Genomic DNA, 14414 nt, shown 5'->3' with positions numbered 1-14414 from the left:
TTGTCTCCACCTGTCTCTAACTCTACATTTAATCTTGACTTTTTTGTCGATGAGCTTCATTTGACAAAACGCTGTAGTTTTTTTAATGAAAATGGTTCACAGCATAACATCTAACTTGCACAAGAGCTACTCATTAATACTTCTTGTCTTGATTAACTAATTTTTTCATCAAAAGATGCTCCAAAAGGATTTTCCAGCAAATTATGAATTAATGTCTGTTGATAATTGTTTCTGCAGAATTTTTAAACTTAACGACTATTATATAATAGCTTGAAACCGTTTAACGGTGACCGATAACACTCTGCAGTTTTCATCAACCCAGTTACAGCTGTGCATGTGGAACGGAGCAAAATCGAACATAGCTGCGATTGCAGTAATTAGTTATTCCCTGTGCAACTGAGGATTTTCACTGATCACGTGATCACGTTTGGTTTTTGAAATCGTTTCACGGTTACTGCTCCTGACCAGCAGTTATGTTAACAGGCACACTAGCTGGTTCAAATCCTTTGCTATTTGCAGCCTCCACTGTAATGGTAAATTCTGAGTCCACATTTTACGTTAATGATCTCCAAATACCGTGTCGGAGGTTTGACCTCGTGACATGTTGTATCGTGTATGATTCCTGATGTAATATTTACTCTGTATTTCAGTATCAAGCCCCGTCGTTTTCTGTCCCAGGTGACCAGAATACAGGACGAATTCACGCTTACAGCGGTGATATTTGGAGGCGCCATCTTAGGCCCTGAAGCCAAATACATTTAATGGAATCTTTTTTTAACTGAGTTGAGGACTGGACGGGATAATATTTGGCTCGAGGTGCACTCGGTCCATACGGCATGACCTCTAGCACAATTTTTTTCTTGTCCGGCCCGACCAAACTCAGTGAATAAGCATTTTATTGTATGACCACTTAGTGCTGAGAATTTCCTAAAATTTTGTTGCAACCGAAATGGAATGAACCTTCATACAAAAGAATGGCGTGCATTGGACAACTGGTCATATTCAAAGTGAAAAATTTTCATTTTGTTGGATGGATGTAATGGTGTTGACTCAGGGTTCTTAAGAGATGTCTAATCTGCCAGGGTCATATGTCCCTTCAGCCTTTTCTTGTCCACTACTAGGATATTTTTAAAAGAGTGTGTACCTAGAGCTAAATTATTTGAGAAGAGAGCGGTAGTCACCTAGAATAAATGTTTTGATCAGACTCCTGGTGTTCGAGCTAGTTTACTACGACACGTTCGACATGAACAAAAAAGTACTCAATGCATCAAGTCGGAAAAACAATCGATCTTCGTGAACTAAATTCCTAAACAAGAAATTCACTTGAGAACTCAAAGCAAGGTCATTAGGCAAACCCAAACACGATAAGCGGAGGTGATAATTGTCCAAGAATTAGGTCCCATTACAATGGTCTAGGACAAATCACCTAAAAGCAAAATTCTATGTGCGTCCTTGCATCGCAGGGCAAAGCAAGGCTCACAGGACTTGCACAAAGACCATGCGATAATCTAATAAGCCTAAACAATTTACAAACGCTCAGCCTGAACACTTTAAATGAGGCTCAATACTTTTTTCTTTAAGTTAGAACAAGAAAATCAGAGTTGAAGTCAACAATTTCAATCCACGCTCTCGGAAAATGCAGAAGAGCCGTGTGAGTGCAGAGCCGGACTCTTTTTTCCAGACATGCTCACGTCAATCAGTTCGGCCCTAAATACATCAGCTTTCACTATAGTCATTTATGGCATTGCGCACGCAGGGAAGTACAGGCCATTTAATACATACGAAAGTTTCACTTACTTCTCTCATCTGTTTAATGCCAAGAGCACCTCACAAGACGAACCATTTCCACACTGGCTGTAGGCCTGCACTTTAATTGTGTACTTTCTGTTGACAATTAATCCTGTAAGGTTGAAATGTACGGAGGGAACAACAAACACTTTTCTTTTTCCCATGCCGGTTGACCTCCTTCTATTATGGCATATTCTACTTCATATCCAAAAATCTTTTTATGCGTTTGATTGGTTGGTACAGCCCTCCATGTGATAAAAATGCTCTTGTTCATATGGTTCACCATGGTGACATTTTGTGGCGGAGTCCTGGGAACTGGAAATGAAGGCTAATAATGATTAACAAAATATTACTCGAGACCAGACCCTTTCCTTTTTTTCTCTGATTGTTGGTGTATTGGAGCTCCTGCGATCTTCTCCATACCAGTGGTAAAGATCGTGGAAGCACCGGAACACCCCTGGCTGAAGACTAGCCTATCATATTAAGAGTTCAGGAAGGTTACGCAACCCCCTAACTCCCGGAAGTGATCAACATTTAAATTCTCCTAATATCATCCATACATTACCCAGCAATCAGGTAATGAGAACACTCAAACTTATCAGGCAGAAATTGTCATCTTGATCGAACACCAAATTCTCGTAATTAACCTACATGGAAATATTTAGCAGCTAGAGGCCGGAGAGAATTAACAATCATATCTGGGGAGTTAAAGGTAAAGAGAACTTGTCGAATCCGGGCTTGTCATAAGTTCAAGTCATGATCTGACATTTGAAAAAGGACACCCGGCCCCGTTTTCTTTAATAAGACAGGATTGGTTTTATTTTATAGCCTTTTTATGACTAGAAAATGATATCGTCATTGATTCATCCTTATGATAGAAGCTAGAAAACTAACAATGAATTTCTTCGACGAAGGTTTCATACCTGAGTTCAAAATTTACTCTCTTAATTTGCTCGGCAATTTTAGAAGAAAACTATGGAGCGTGCCTGATTTATTCGAGCTACAAATGTTTTTATTACGGGACAGTAAACACTCGTTGACCTAAGGAGCGTATGGCGAGTAAATATTAAACTGAATGTGATGATGAAAATAATGACGTTGTTGATGATGGCGTTGATCAACAGGTAACAGGATTAAGAAAAAAAAACATACTTCTGTGATATCAAACACGAGGATGCTTTAAGAAAATTGTGTCATTTTAACAAATTTTTTAACAATGTAGTGTCGGGATACACTTCTAAATAAGTTTTTGTCGATTGTTTTCATAACAATGGTATGATTTGCTTGTGGCAGCTCCCAGAATGTTCGAAAACGATGCTGAACTTTTGCTGTTTTCTCTGAATTACACTTCCCATCATTGCGATCAAGGTTTGATTTTACAGCAAACTAGAGACAGAACGGTTTAAATAAAGACAAAATAAGTGAATACAGGTTAGTTTTTAGAATGTGTCGTAACATTTCCTACACATCATAAGCAGTTATATCTCAGAATTAACAGAACGCCCCAACTTTTAACCGAGAAGTCTGGGCCTACATATATTAATTCATCATACTGAGGCATTGCACAATCTTGTAACAAAGAGTACGAGTACATCGTCCGGCAGATTGTTGAAAGATGAGTTGAGCATTTAGGATACTAGCTCTCTGTGCAAGAGCAGATGACTCTGATCTGAGTACCAGTTTCAACAATCGCTCTAGTGAGATTGAAGCTCTTTCTACGACATTTTCCGCTGCTGAATAATCTGTACTGTCACTGTTGATGCTCGAAGTGTTTTTAAAGCGAAATAACAATTTAGCTAGATTATGCTAGTGGTCGACTAACACTAAAATAAAAGCTAGGGAGTAAGGTCGGTTTGCTAAATCATGCCCGTATAATTATGCTAACAAATCGACAAAAAGCCTACTTCACAAGTTATATGGACGTGCGAATAGCCCAGTTGTTTAAAAGTTGAATCCATAAGCAATGAACGAAAGGGTTAAAGGGTAGCCTTCGACTTTCCAAAGACTTATCCTGTTTCTGATCGAAACACGCCGTCTTTTGACAGCTGGTTTTCAAAAACATCATCTCTGAAAGTTGTCGTTGATTTGCAAATTTTGTTACCTTGTTCATGCATCAGAACTAAGTTCTTCATTTATTTATCAAGTAGTGTTCGTTTACGACGGCGAGCATGATCCTTTCAACCATGACTTGCTTTGTTCCGAGAAAAATAAATGACGGAAGATATATATATGAACCAATCAAACATGACTGAACAATAAAATCAAGAAGTCAACAAGATGTCCTCGTCAAATCGGATTATATGACAGGGAAGAAACGATGACTTTAGAGTAAAAAGAAAAGAAGCAACTCAATTTTGTACCTTAATTGAGATGGAACCAAGAACTTAGAAAAAGGATATTAATTTCAATTGTTGTATCTATTAAATAACTTGCCTCCTTGGCAATGTTTTTATCTGCTGAAAAACAAACCCCTTCGAGTAAATAAGGAACTTATCACTATTGCACAAGTCTTCATTTCCCCGATTATTCAATTCACGCACACAGACCGTTGGCTTTCGCAGACCTCTGGTAGCTGTATGTCACACATTTCCATTCGATGTTGATTGGTCGATCAAAACAATGCGGTCTTGACAAAACCTCTCGAGGGGACCAGGGGAGCTAACTGGTTTGTTCGTCGACTGCAGGTCGCTGGCTACCCTCGCCGGGCTTATTTTTGTTACCCAACATACAGTGCGATCGGCCAACGGGCCGCAAATGTTTCAAGCAGCCAAATTCGAAATTGGAAAGCCGATCCATCTGGAGATAAAAGCATCGCTAGTGAAAGATCTGTGGGAGGAATTGGGAATCGAGTGAATGGAAATGAAACTGCAACTTCTCTGCTTTGATTTTCTGGAGGAATCGAGACTGGTGGTAATTTTTTGGCGGAATTATTTGCTTCGGGCGACGGACACTTCTAAAATAGGTTTCCGGCCTTGTCTTTCTTTTAGCAGTTGAACACCAACATAGCGCTAACTCGGCGAAAACGCTTCAAAATGGCCTGAGACGCTCGGAATCAACAAAGAAAACAACAAAGCAATAAGGTAAGCCCATTTTATTTCAAAACAAGACATTTTTTTCTCTCTTTTAAGGCAAACCGATAACATCCCATACAAACCTTTATAAATATAAAACGTTGCGCAACACGTTAAGAGTCACGTCCGCTTTTCTAGTAGTGAGCTTGCGCTGCCTGTGCTAGGACAAAGAAGCACACGGCAAGCGATAAAAACTCGCATATTTCCTTCTTGTAAAACAAATACTCCCTTGCTTGCTTTAGAATTCTGGATTCTGCTAACAACTCAATTGATTTAAAGCTCAAAGAAGCTTTTTATATAAATAAGATCAAACCTGAACTTAACAAACAATTACAGCATTATAACACTTTTCTAGCGTTTTAGTTCACACCTTTGATGTTTGGTGTCACTTTGTACTTAGTACCCACTTTTGTATTACATCATACTGTGAATATTTTATTCATCTACTTGTCTGTTATATAATTACTCACGTTCTGTTATTCATTGATTGAAGATGGCATAAGCATGCCGAAACATGTCTCTCAAAAAGTTGTCTATTTCTTACAAAATCTTGAAGAATCTTGATGGCTTGACAGCTGGCCTTCCTGAGAATCAAGCAACTGGGGAAATTCAATTCATTCAAATTTTGCGTGCAGCTGCAGTTGTTGGAATACTCAAAAATGTCCTTTTTTGCCAGAAAAAAAAAAACTCAAGAGGTTTATTATATAAGTTTTTATAAATAAATAATCTAGTAAATAGTGACTCCCTCTCCTTGGCTTTGATATATTTTACTTTTTTCTCTTGGAGTTGATAAAAACACAGCAACCAATGCTTTCATCTTGAGTACAATTTTTGACAGGTTAATTTTAAAGGGAAAAATGTTTTTCTTAATCTTTCCGAAAGTACACTGATCATAAGTGGCACTTATGTTCTTTAATATCCTGAGTGCATCAAATTTTCGTATGCAATTTTTCTCAAATTTAGCTGTTGCGATCCAAATCTTTCTTCTTCCGGCAGAGTCAAATTCTATTATTTTCCTTTCGTACTTCTTTACCTCTCACAACCGCCTAATATTTGCTTTGTAATGCCATGATCTTTGTTTACAGGTTGTTCTTCTGCTTCCATTTGGAAACAAATCTCTCAGTCTCCTGCCTCGAAACGTAGAGCACATTTTTGAGGCCGCAAGTCGTTTTTCACTGGGTAAAATTAGACATACGTGACAGTAAAATTATTCTCGCCAGCAGCAGAAGTGTTCCATTACTGATACATTCAGCCACCAGTTTTTACTTAAGATAAATGACAGTAAATCAACCAGCCAATTAATTTTAATTGTTCCCTCGCGAGTAATCGTCGACCCGTCCATCGATGCCTTCACGAAAAATCACGAAAAGTTACTTACTTAATTATGCGTTATGGTTACTGGAAGGCTGGTAACTACGTACAATATATAGAAACAGATAAAATGATATGTAGTTTGATCGTCCGGGTGAGTGTAATCCTTAGAGAGAGTTTTTGTTTTTTTCGGAAATGGTGACTCACGTTTTGACAATCTGAGCGGAAGTCATCATCAGCCGGGAGTCAAATGAAAAGTCGTTGTCAGTCGAATGTTGTCAGTTCGGTTCGTATAAACTGATTGGTCAGTTTTGCCGCGATCTGACTCACTTAATTGATTACATCTAATTAATCGAAATTGAGCATTTTCGGTTAAAAAGTATCTTCATCACCACCGTCGGTGGAAGATGTTTAACAACTGGATATGTTTTAATTTGTACGTTGCATCAATGCATCAAATTATTTCAGCAAACTATCCTGTCGTACAAAACAACCGCGTTTTAGTTGGTCATTCTTTCAAGGAGTTCTACCCCTCAGACTGGTTCAGCTGCGTTCAGTCCTGTTATGACGAACCAGAATGTATCTCATACAACTACCAGAGATCAGGGAATTACATTGGTCTGTGTGATTTGAATGACAGTGGAGTTGAGGAGCTCTGCGACAGTGATAAGTCACTTATCTACTCATCCGACTTTGTATTTCAACAGATCAGAGAGATTGAGGTACATATTCCCTGGTTTAATTTTAATTTCTATTGCCGTAAAATTGGTCGCCTCAATTGTAATGAAGCAACAAAAGATTTGAGAAAAAAAAGAATGTGAGAAGACAGGAAAGGCCTGTGCCTGGAACTGCAATATTTTTAGAGAAATTAAAAGTAAACTCAGTTGCTTCCCTTCTAAGATAGAGGTTACTGCGGCGGCACAATACGGCATGCTCTTGCTATAACAACGCGACGAAAGATTTCGTTTTTAGTTTATATTTAGCCTCCACCTCTTTTGTGACTCATCCTTATGGTTTCTCAAATCCCTTTTACACCACTCCAGAGTTAACGCCATTCAGTATTTTAGGGATTTGCGTTGTTTATTTGAACAAAAGCAAAAGGAAGGCAAAGATGCCGCGGCCAAATAAAGCGTAAAGAATTTTTTAAAAATAAAAACCCCAGTGATCTCTCCTCTTTAAAAATTTTGAGCAAGCTCTAAGTTAAAGAGTGATGGTTTCTTATATCAGCTGAAGATGACTTCTTCGTTCTTATAAATAGTATTTCTTGATCTCATGTTAACTAAAACCTTTTCGTTTAATCGACAGTTGTCCAAAGAAGGTTTCAATGCCCAAGGCACTGGATCAACAGTCGAGCAGTCAACGGAGTCAACTACAGCGACATCGGGAGACACCGGGACACAACCAAACTCTTACCTCTAACCAAATCACCCATTGATTCATATCCAAGTGACAAATCCAGATCTTGAGCTAAAGGCGAGGGGGGAGGGGGGAGTGGGAGGGGGAGGGGGAGGGGAGGGGGGGAGGGGGAGGGGGTAGAGTGGACGGGTATTTTTCTTTTTGTGTGTACAAGAGTTGGCTTTTTTTTTCCTTCTGCGATTTTTTGTTTATCTAAAATAGGGGAGGCGGCACCCCCGGCCCCTTCCCTTGATCCGCTTCTGTAAGTCTATGGAGCACCAGGCCCCCAGCCCCAAAAAACATAAAAAAATAATAATCACCTGAGCAATTAATAATTCCAAAATGAATTTCAAGCAGGGGACCATTCGCCAGCGTTGTAAACTTTAGTGTTTGACACAGCCCGCGAGAAGGAAGAACATGTTTTCTAACGATCGAGTGATGATTATTCGATTTGATTGTTGATGTTATCATAATGGATTGGTAAGATCGAGAAAAACCTGATTCACCTCAAAGAAGTGTATTTGGAGGAGAAAAAACCAACGGGAGTAGCGGGGAAATGGCAAAAAGTTTAGATGGTGGCTACAACAATCAGTCGTAATGATAAGCGCTCACTCGCCGGTAAATCAACCAGGCAATTAATGTTAACTGTTCCCTCGCGAGTAATCGTCGACCCGTCGATTGTGTGCTTCACGAAAAATCACAAAAAGTCACTTACTTAATTATGCGTTATGTTTACTGGAAGGCTGGTACTACGAACAATAGAAACAGATAAAATGATATGTAGTTTGATCGTCCGGGTGAGTGTAATTCTTAGAGTGAGTTTTTTTTTTTCGGAAATGGTGACTCACGTTTTGACAATCTGAGCGGAAGTCATCATCAGCCGGGAGTCAAATGAAAAGTTGTTGTCAGTCGAATGTTGTCAGTTCGGTTCGTATAAACTGATTGGTCAGTTTTGCTGCGATCTGACTCAAGCTGCGTAAGTCAGTCGTGATAGGTAGGTTTTGATCCGTCTGTAAAGGTAGGTCGTTCTGTTCGGTTGGTTTGTAATATTTATGTGGTGAATAAGTCGTTTGTAAGCCGGTAAGCCCATCACCACACTACGTCAGTTATTATCAAAAGCCAAAGACAAGGAAGAACCGGAGAAACAAGGAAGAACCGAAGAACAGCAACATCGGACGATCAGACTGCACTATCACTTGTTACTCCTGGGTTCAAACCATTTATTGTATAAAATGACTATGTGCAATGAACTTTACACAATTGGACACAATTACTATAAAAAAAAAACTTTGCGTGAGTCTTTGTTTTAATTTGCTTAATTAGAGGCCTTTGAGGAGGTGTTAGGTGTACAACAGCCAAACTTCTTTGGTGACATTCGAAACGAAACCGTTTACCCCCATTAGCAATAATTTTTGCGCTATACAAACTATTTGATAGCTAGTTGCGATCTTAGATCCCATCTCATTCCATCTTGAAGCCCTAAACTGTAATCAAATGCGACAAAAATGTATCATCTCAATCATGAAATAAAATGAGTAAGTTCCTACAGAAACTGCGGTGCTGCATTACTGGGGGGGGGGGGGAGGGGAGGTTGGGGGAAGGTTTGACAAGAAAGTTTGGTTTTATCTTCTGAGTTGATAATGTGAACTGGCCACCGTCAAGCGTTTTTAAAACTGGCGTTTGTAGCGTTAGTCCTTAGTAAGAGCCAATTCAAATTTTCGACTCAATTGAATAAATACAAATTATCTCAGTCATAAGTCAAATACAATTAACAAATATACAAGAAGGTAAAAAGTCGAAGCATGAAATACTTTACACAAAGTGTTCCCGGAAGCATGTGGCTAAGGTTAAAGAAGTACCTGAGTTATATGTTTCAGGTGTACCTTCTTTTTTCATCGTCATCATAATCATCGCTTCTTGTCTCCTGCAGGGACTACAACAGGTGCACTGGCCGGTCCATACCCTTTAGTAGTTGACGCCGACACTGTTATTGTGTACTCTACATTCGTATATAAGTTTGTTAACAAAAACTCCCGGTTTGGTTCCTTTACTTCTTCGCTCATTGTTATTACATCGGGCTCTGATCGGGTATAATTCACTCTGTAACTTATGATTTTCCCATCTCGTTTACCATTTGGTACTCTGTCCCATTTGACCAATATGCTTGTTGAGTTATTTCTCTCTGCTTTTAAATTTCCGGGTGCTGCTTTGGGCTCTTAAAATGTATAAAAATAGAAGCATCAGAATGTGACTACTGCTCAATCACGAAGGTAAACGGGTGAGCATGCAGGGTGTGAGCAATGGGTAGGTAGGTTGATACTTTGATGAGTAGGTAGTTTGGTTTGTAAGCGTGGAAGTAGATTATTAAGAACTTACTCGGATGGGTGGGTTGGTAGGTAGAAAGGTGGGTTGGTAGAAAGGTAGGTAGACAGGTAGAGAGGAGTATGATTAGATAGAGGAGTATATAGGTGGGTGGGGGTGGGGGTGGGGGTGGGGGTGGGGGTGTGGGCGGCTAGATGCAGAGAGGGAGGGTGGGTAGGCGGAAAGCACTATAGGTAGGTAAGCTATTGATAGGTGAGGAGGTAGGCAGGTGAGCCGGCTGGAACATGGAGAGGTAGATAGGTTGGTAAGTAAATGAGTAGATAAGTAGGCAGGTAGGGAATGAGGAATGATTAGGTAGGTAGATAGGTTGGTAAGTAAATGAGTAGATAAGTAGGCAGGTAGGGAATGATTAGGTAGGTAGATAGGTTGGAGGGTCGGTATTTAGGTAACATTTTTTTATCATAGGATTGAAAGAAGCTCTTGAGTTAGAGCTCCTCCTTGCAACGCTTATTTCGATGATACATTGACAAGGAGCAGGGAAAAGGTGTAGACACATAGATTGGAAGGAAAGTAAGCAGGTAACTTGGGGGTAAGTATGCAGTTAGATAAAAAGAAAGGTACGTAGGTAGCTTGGGGATAGGTATGCAGTTAGATGGTGAACAGCAACAGAGATTGATACTATGCAAAATGGTACATCAAATCAAATCTTACTGTCTTCGTCTGTCTTTTCAGAAAGGATTTCGCTTGAAGGACCATCCCCACATTGATTGAATGCTAACACTGTTACGTTGTACTTTCTGTAAATTCTTAATCCTGTAAGGTTGATGTGGGCCGTGGGAGCTGTAACCACCGTGACATTCCCTCCATGCTTACTGGACATAAAGGAGTAAGTCACTTTGTATTCTGGGATCCGTTCGAGACTCTGATTGGTTGGTACAGCATCCCACGTGATGAAAAGACTGGTTATCGTCTTGTTCGCCACTTCGACATTTTGTGGCGGGGTCGTGGGAACTGAAATGTAGACTTATTTCTATTAGCACTGTAAAGTCTGAAATCTATAGTGCATTGTTTCCTAGTAAAAGAAATAATCTTCGCAGGCGAGCTAGGTATAAAAAAAGATTGCCAGAAAAGAAACCTACAAAATACAGGCTTCCACGGATCAAGGAAACTCGCACCTTCCAGGTTCTAGTTGAGTGCCAATATTAGCCCCGCTCCCATTGTGTGGCCTCGTCAGTACTGAGCACTCAACTAATTTTCAAACTTTTCCCTCTTTTCTCCCAACTTCCCAAATTGTTTATCACGCTGGTAATTGACAGAAAGTGCGATCTATTGCTTAAATGAAATAAGCCTAAAAAAGTTGACAAAACAGGACAAATTTTAATTTTCTATGGGTTTATCGGTGCAATAATACGAGTTAGTGAGGATGTCTTAAAAAAAAGCGTTTGCTTTGGATTTTTCATAGGTCTCGGGAAGATGAGGCTGATTAGTTTAGATCAATCGTAAGGCTAAAATAGGTTTCAAGGGTAATTAATTGTCAGCCTAGAATTTTTCTTGTCTTCAATCATGTAAACTGCATGGCGAGTTCTTAAGAGTCACCTGGTATATTCAATGCGCAGATGTTTTCCTCTCGTGAAGCGGCACACTTGTGAGTCTGCGGGATACAAGTTTTGAATTAAAATAATATTGAAATCATTCAAAACTAAGACAAAGCTTTTAAGTTAACATTTGCACAAAACTACGTTTGTAGTAAATGTTCAATTCAAGCTCATATGCAAATAGCTTTTTGGGTAATCTGAAATATATGCGGCTTCTCTTGACTGAGCTTATCTGTAAAGGTAATTAAGAAAAAATTATCAAGATGATATACGAGGAGATGTTTTTTCCAAGACTCCTTGTTATTCAGCTTTGTTAAAAAAAATTCTTCAGAGCGTACCCTAACAAAAAGTTAAAAATAAATTCTGGTCAAGTTATTGTAGACCCAAAATTAAACAAGAATATTTGGTGCTTATCACCAGGCAAGGGGCAAAATAACATTTGCATTTCGTTTGAACATTTTCAACAAATGATAATTAACACGCCTGAGACATAGCATGTGAAAAAGCCGAGATATTTAATTAGCTTCCGACAGCAAAAGTGACGATTTATGCAATCTATCAAACATAAAAACCCAATGGCAAATGCACCGAGCGGACGTACTTCTCTGCAATATGCAATAATATTAACATTGGCTTAACTGATCAAATAAAACACAAGCCGCCAAAAGATGAAGTTAATGATAATTAAAGAAGGAATTTGTGTTTATAAAACGTCTTAGGTTTAAAAGCTTCCTGAAGAAATTAAGGGAAATTTTTTTAAGGAAGAAGCGTATCACAAGTGGATTTTAGCGGAAAGGCAATTATGTTTACATTGCTGAAACGAAGGTTTAAAAGAGGAAGTCTTTATTTCTGGTGGAAAAAGGCGAAGTAGATAGAAAAGTAGGTTTCACGCCTAAAAATACTCATGAACCCATGAGCCGTTGTAGTATGATATTTCGGCCAATAAATTGCTTTATTTTACAAACAAGAGTGTCGCTGCCTTGCTCTGGATTTAGCTGCTAAGTTCACAGAAAATCGAATTCAGTGATCTTCGTGCTAGCCCAAGAAAAAAAAAAGCGTGAAACCGGCTCTACCTGTGAATTAACTTGTTAGCAGAAAATTGAAGCTCGTTTGAATTGCGAACTGCAGCAAATGGCGACTAAAACAGATTTCTTTAAAACTACAAACTTGCTTTACTTGATAAAGCACTTACGGCATTCGTCCTTATCTGCTGAAACACAAACCCTGGTGAGTGAAAGAGGGATTCATCTTTGTCGCACAAGTCTTCAACTTCACATTCGTTTAGTTCGCACAGACCGTTAGCTTCTGCTGATCTCTGGTAGTTATACGAGATGCATCTTGGATCATCGTGACAGGTTTGGACACAGTTGAACCAGTCTGAGGCTGTAACAGCTTTAAAAACATGGCTGGTCAAAACGCGATCGTTCTTCGTGATGGGCTGAATGGCAAATATAAGTTTGTGCTGAACAAAAACCAAAAGCAACTTGAGAAATATCAAGCATTTGGGCATGACGAGATGAATGATATTCCAAGGGGGAAATTTTCTCTCACTTTGATAATGACAGAGAACATCGGATATTTAAGGAAATTACCATAACTGACAGCTCTTAAAAGCTCAAATTCATGATTGAATAGTGACCATTTTTTGAAGTCGTCTCACGTTTATTTACGTTCTAGCACCCACTTCCCGGCAAATGATATTTTTCATTGTCATTCAAATACTTCACTCTCGTCTCCAAAAACTCAACATACCGCCCTGCTATAGATATTGTAAGTCAAAATAAGTGAGGAAGGCTTAACATTATAATCTTTTCAGCTTAATTCCAAATTGAAAAATCCCAGCAGGTGATGGCATGATCCCCAAATGGTCTTTCAAATAAACTGCCCAAGTGTAAAAAGAAGGGACACATTTCAATGTGTTTTCATCTCTTCCCGAATTTAAGCCCAAAGTTTACACTTCAAGTTCGATATTTTACGATAATGAATAAATCGCCAATGCCTTCACTGGAATTCATTAACACCGATGAGATCACAAAAACCGAGGAAAAGCTCGATTCTTCCAGACGTGACAATAAAACTGATCGCCATCTGCTCACATCGCTTACCTCCTGAATTCCGAATTGAAATCTATAAACGTCCGCCATCATATGGTTTACTCTTGCGATTTGATTGACTACCTGAACGAGCAATTTGGTCTCGATTTGCTCGCTCGGGATTGCCCGCTTCGAGCCCGCGATAGAGAAAAATGCTTGTGCAAAAAAACGTTTTTTGGGAGTTTTAGCATAAAAAAGTGACTAACAATTCCTTGGACAGGCAATCAACTTATCTCGGGAAATATGATAAAGTTAATATATACGCTCTTGCTGTGTGTAGATGTTTTTTCTTTTTTTATGTTTCATGATCACCTGTGAGGATAAGTTGAAAGAAATGCATGGCTACTCAGGCTGTCATGTTTCATTACAACAATAATGTGGTTTGTTATTATGAGGGGTACATATAAGTTATAAGAGCTACAAGGTAATGTTGCACTCTAACAATTTCATCGATTAAATGGAGTATCAATTGAATACCCTGTGGAAAAGAACTCCAACCATTTTACATGGTTATAATAGATAGACAAGGCAAAAAGCAAGGCACGCGCGCAAGACACGCAATTGACACTCACCTCGCGCTTACCTCAGCTGGCCTCAAATCTTCTTCATTCCGCTGGCTACCTTCACCTTCACTAGTCAAACTATCTCTGCTGGCTTTAGGGCACATTTTCAGAGAAGTGACTGACCGATAAAGTGAGGCAACTGGACATGGAAAATGGGACTGAAAAGTTTATCGTGGAAGTCCATTTTTTGAACCGGAGCCAAGTAATTAAGTAAATACATTCTTACACTTTTTTATATTTTGATCACTTTTCTCGTTTACGCTGCTCTTTTCCTCC

The 14414-nt window shown here is 39.1% G+C and overlaps 2 protein-coding genes across 2 annotated transcripts; one reads left to right on the top strand and one right to left on the bottom strand.

The window, feature by feature from the left end:
* Positions 1-436: 436 nt before the first annotated feature.
* Positions 437-13250, bottom strand: LOC111341652 (protein sidekick-1). The gene is given in 12 exon segments (XM_022948625.2): positions 437-553; positions 555-742; positions 1798-1819; positions 1821-1948; positions 1951-2103; positions 2775-2829; positions 4218-4325; positions 4327-4389; positions 9476-9780; positions 10599-10898; positions 11484-11538; positions 12675-13250. Coding segments are annotated over 12 exon segments (1797 nt in total). The 5' UTR covers positions 12993-13250; the 3' UTR covers positions 437-451.
* Positions 5881-8342, top strand: LOC148735832 (uncharacterized). Its single transcript, XM_088754867.1, has 2 exons — positions 5881-6892; positions 7476-8342. Exons 1-2 carry the CDS (start codon positions 6578-6580, stop codon positions 7587-7589), a joined length of 429 nt encoding a protein of 142 aa, XP_088610993.1. The 5' UTR covers positions 5881-6577; the 3' UTR covers positions 7590-8342.
* Positions 13251-14414: the final 1164 nt, after the last annotated feature.

Source organism: Stylophora pistillata, chromosome 3 (genome assembly GCF_964205215.1).
Source record: "Stylophora pistillata chromosome 3, jaStyPist1.2, whole genome shotgun sequence".
In the NCBI taxonomy this organism is placed as follows: Eukaryota; Metazoa; Cnidaria; class Anthozoa; order Scleractinia; family Pocilloporidae; genus Stylophora; species Stylophora pistillata.
The sequence above is the reverse complement of the archived record's forward strand: the minus strand, read 5'-3'. Positions and strand labels throughout refer to the sequence as shown.

Excerpts from the sequence above, each read along its gene's own strand:
- LOC148735832 (XM_088754867.1), top strand. The coding sequence starts at position 6,578 with ATGTTTAACAACTGGATATGTTTTAATTTGTACGTTGCATCAATGCAT. Across the intron at positions 6,893-7,475 it reads AACAGATCAGAGAGATTGAG|TTGTCCAAAGAAGGTTTCAA; the intron begins GTACATATTCCC and ends TTTAATCGACAG.